The sequence below is a fragment of the Chanodichthys erythropterus genome, chromosome 15 (assembly GCF_024489055.1).
Source record: "Chanodichthys erythropterus isolate Z2021 chromosome 15, ASM2448905v1, whole genome shotgun sequence".
In the NCBI taxonomy this organism is placed as follows: Eukaryota; Metazoa; Chordata; class Actinopteri; order Cypriniformes; family Xenocyprididae; genus Chanodichthys; species Chanodichthys erythropterus.
In genome coordinates, this window is record NC_090235.1 from 2,637,714 (window position 1) to 2,641,954 (window position 4,241).

The window sequence follows — 4,241 nt, forward strand, 5'->3', positions numbered from 1 at the left end:
GTGAGAAAGCAAAAGGATTGTCAGAAGCTTCATTTCTGAGAATTATTTTTATTGTTATGAAAGTGTGAACAATACAAATATTGTAATGCGCGTGAATGATCACCTTCAACTCAAACCTCGTCGCTGTTGCACTCCGGTAAACTTTAAAGGATTTTCCAATCAAAGCCTCTCTTCTGGAGAATCAACCAAGAACCAAGAAAACTAATTGCAGGAGATCTTCAAGGTTTCGTTTTCACGACAAACGTCCACGTTAAAGATGAACGTCCAAAACAGCAGTGATTTAGACAGACCTGAAGGCAACTTGGAGGCACCTGAAAAAACCCTATTTGGCATCGGCACCGACAACTTCGTCACGCTTCTGATCTTTGGACTCATTTTTACTCTAGGGGTCCTGGGAAACTCTCTGGTTATCACTGTTCTGGCTCAACGCAAACCTGGACAGCAACGAAGCACCACCAACATCTTCATCCTCAACCTCAGCGTGGCAGATCTGTCCTATCTGCTCTTCTGCATCCCCTTTCAGTCAACAGTTTACATGCTGCCCACATGGATCCTGGGTGCCTTTATTTGCAAGTTTATCCACTACTTTTTCACCGTGTCCATGTTGGTGAGCATCTTCACTTTATCAGCCATGTCGGTGGACAGGTACATCGCCATAGTGCACTGCAGAAAGTCCTCATCCATTCGAGTTTCGAGGCATGCATTGATCGGGGTGCTGATCATATGGCTGCTTTCTTTAGCCATGGCCACCCCGGTTGCCTACTATCAGGGTATCGTGGAAAGTAAGGACAACAGTACGTTTTGCTGGGAAGTGTGGCCAGATCACAGCAAGAGGAAAATCTATGTGGTGTGCACTTTTGTCTTTGGATATGTGCTGCCGTTGATTCTGATATCTTTCTGTTATGCCAAGGTTAGTGATGAATATTTTCATCATTGATTATGAATATTTGCATTTAATGTGCATTGATTTTAATCCTTATTAATGCAAAATGATATGTGGATTTGGTTTAGAATCTGTTTTCGATGAAAAATAAGCATGTGTGCCAAGTTAGAAATATTGTCATTATTGTTTTTGTTTTTTTGTTTTTGAAAAATGGTTTTATGGTTTAATTAAAAAAAAGTTTTATTACATATTCAAGAATTTGTAAGTTAAGTTTAATTCCATTAATTAATTTTTATTCCATTGAGTCCTGAACAAAACATGAAAGAATAAATACATAAAATAACATATGGGTCTATGGGTCCTCTCTGTTTTATGCATTTGTCACATGACAACAAAAATTGCATCTCCTGCATGTTGATTTGGCTAACAAAATGTTTTCAAATATTATTTTTTACCACCTAGATCTATTTTTTACTTTAAGCCCCACAAAATATATCAAAATAAATATTAAGAAATGTAAAACTTATATATTTTATAGAATGTTCCATTGTGTGTATTCAATTCCCTTGTATAAATAGCAAAAAAAAGTTGTATAGTTGTTGTAAAACTTTATATATCTGGAAAAAAAAAAGTGGGTCAAATCATTGACCCATCATTCTCACATTTTAATTTTCAATTGACTATGTGTCGATGTGTCTTTAGGTCCTGAATCATTTGCATAAGAAGTTAAGAAATGTCTCCAAAAAGTCTGAGGCATCAAAAAAGAAGGTAAGGAGTGCTTGCTTTAAATATTAAAATATAATCTCATATCTTTCCCACACCTTTGTTAATTGTGGACTGTGAAAACCAGCAGAAATGTCTCTCCACCTCTTTTGACAGACTGCGCAGACAGTTCTGGTGGTTGTGGTGGTCTTCTGCCTGTCCTGGCTGCCTCATCACGTGGTGCACCTGTGGGTCGAGTTTGGCTCCTTCCCCCTGAACCAGGCGTCCTTCGTGCTCCGCGTGGCAGCCCATTGTCTGGCCTACAGCAACTCGTCTGTTAATCCTGTTATTTATGCGTTCCTTTCCGAGAACTTCAGGCAGGCGTATAAGCAGGTTTTCCGTTGTAGGGTGGCTTCTGAGTGCCCAACAAATGAGGCCAGAGAGATGAAGGCAGCACCATCCACCAACTGCACGACTGTGTAATTCCTGCAGCTGTTATGTTTGTCAATTTATGATAGCTTAAAAAAGACTTAAAGTTGAGTTTTTAGGCTTGGGAGAAGGTGAGAAGCTTGTTACATATTGATTTAAATTGATAAGAATTGAACATGGTTAGAAATTGGCCAGTGTTTTTCTTAAATACTTGGAGATTTGAGTGGTTGCCATTTTTTAAGGGCTTTTGGCATGTTAAAAAAGCATTTGCTGTGTGCTTACTCATGATGATGAATCTCTTTGGAGTGCAATCGAGACCTTACTTAGCACCTGCTGTGAAGCTGTAGTGATGTATGGCCTGTAAATACGTGCAATCAAAAAAAAAAAAAAAAAATGGTGAAGGTTAAGGAGAGTGAGGATCTGGTTTTCCTTTTCCTACAGGGAAAATAGTCTGAAATGTAATCAACTGTTATCTTGAGCCATGATATAATTTCTCAGTCTTTCAAAGTCTATCAAATGCTTGTTTAATAGCATTTTCCCCTTTATATCATCTGTGGGTTGGGGGGGGGGTCTTGGAAATGTCCCATATGTTGTACATAAGGTATAATTATTAGAACATTTTGGTAACACTTTACTTAAAGCCTTTATAAATAATGCATTATGAAAAATGTATGTCCTCATGAATAATTGTAATCACGGTTATGATACATTATAATATTTTACCCCTTTAGAAGTTAACGCATAAAACACAACCAATTTCAGACAGTAAAATAAATCTGCAAATATTATAATGCATTTTTACTTTGGTTACAAATATTTATGATATAATGCATTATAACATACATTATGAATACATTTATAATCCATTTTACATAAAGACATTTAGTAAAGTGTTACCAACATATTATATACAGTACATCATGTTAGAAAATCACTTAACAATTTGGCTTGTTATATTATATTATATTATATTATATTATATTATATTATATTATATTATATTATATTATATTATATTATATTATATTATATTATATTATATTATATTATATTATATTATATTATATTATATTATATATGTAGTATAATCAACATGCGATCAAATGCTTGCTATATTGCATGTATATTTTCTTTTGCTATATATATATATATATATATATATATATATATATATATATATATATATACAGCTATGGAAAAAATTAAGTATATATATATATATATATATATATATATATATATATATATATATATATAGTGCTGTCAATCATATATAGTGCTGTCAATCAATTAAAAGAATACACAATTAAAAAATTATTTTTTTTCCATAGCTGTAATATCTATCTATATCTATATATATATATATATATATATATATATATATATATATATATATATATATATATATATATATATATATATATATATATATAGTGCTATCAATCAATTACAAAATAAACACAATTAAAAAATAACGTTTTTAATATTTTTATCCTGTAATACTTTCAAAATGATGTAGAAACACCATAGTGTAGTATATTTTAAATATGTTTAATTGCATTTTAATAGCATTTTTGCTAAGCACTGAAAGCCAGTATTACTGATACCAGCACTGGTGCTGATTCTCGGATGAATGTATTTTTTTTTTTCTTTCTCAATTTTAGGCATTATTATAGCCATTTGAATACAGTATAATTGAAAGCTATAATTTGTAAAGGCTGTGTCTTTAATATATCAGGGTTCAGCACTTTTTTCTACAGGCCCAGGTGGGGTGGTTCAGATTTTTGCTAAAATGCACAAAAAAAAAAGTTATTGTTTTTGATCCTTGTAACCTTGTAAACAGAGCTTTAAGATGTTCAGGTAGGTCTAACAGGTAGGCTTAAATATACAGAAATTGAACAATGTCTTGAATAATTTCTGTATCTGTGCAGTTAATAAACGCAGCACAGACTTTACTGCATAAATTATACACTGAAAATAGATTAATGCTTGTTAAAGCTACAAAAGTTATTCAGTCAAGAGCAGTGAGTGATTTCCCTTTGTTATTTGTTCTTTGAATAACATTAATGTTTATCAGGCTGCTGTCACTTTAAGTCCTGGAATACATGACGCAGATCTGACACACATCCTCTCACAACTCTACATTCAGTTAATGTTTTTTAACTCAGCTAAAACCCTGCTTATGAGGTTACTCGCCAATAACAGTAATTTTGTGTGTTTTTGTCGT

General features: G+C 32.8%; 1 protein-coding gene across 1 annotated transcript; it reads left to right on the plus strand.

The window, feature by feature from the left end:
- Window positions 1-256: 256 nt before the first annotated feature.
- On the plus strand, window positions 257-2,068 carry galr1a (galanin receptor 1a). The gene is made up of 3 exons (XM_067412367.1): window positions 257-910; window positions 1,586-1,651; window positions 1,763-2,068. The coding sequence occupies exons 1-3, from the start codon at window positions 257-259 to the stop codon at window positions 2,066-2,068; spliced, it is 1,026 nt and encodes a 341-aa protein (XP_067268468.1).
- The last annotated feature ends 2,173 nt before the right edge of the window (window positions 2,069-4,241 follow it).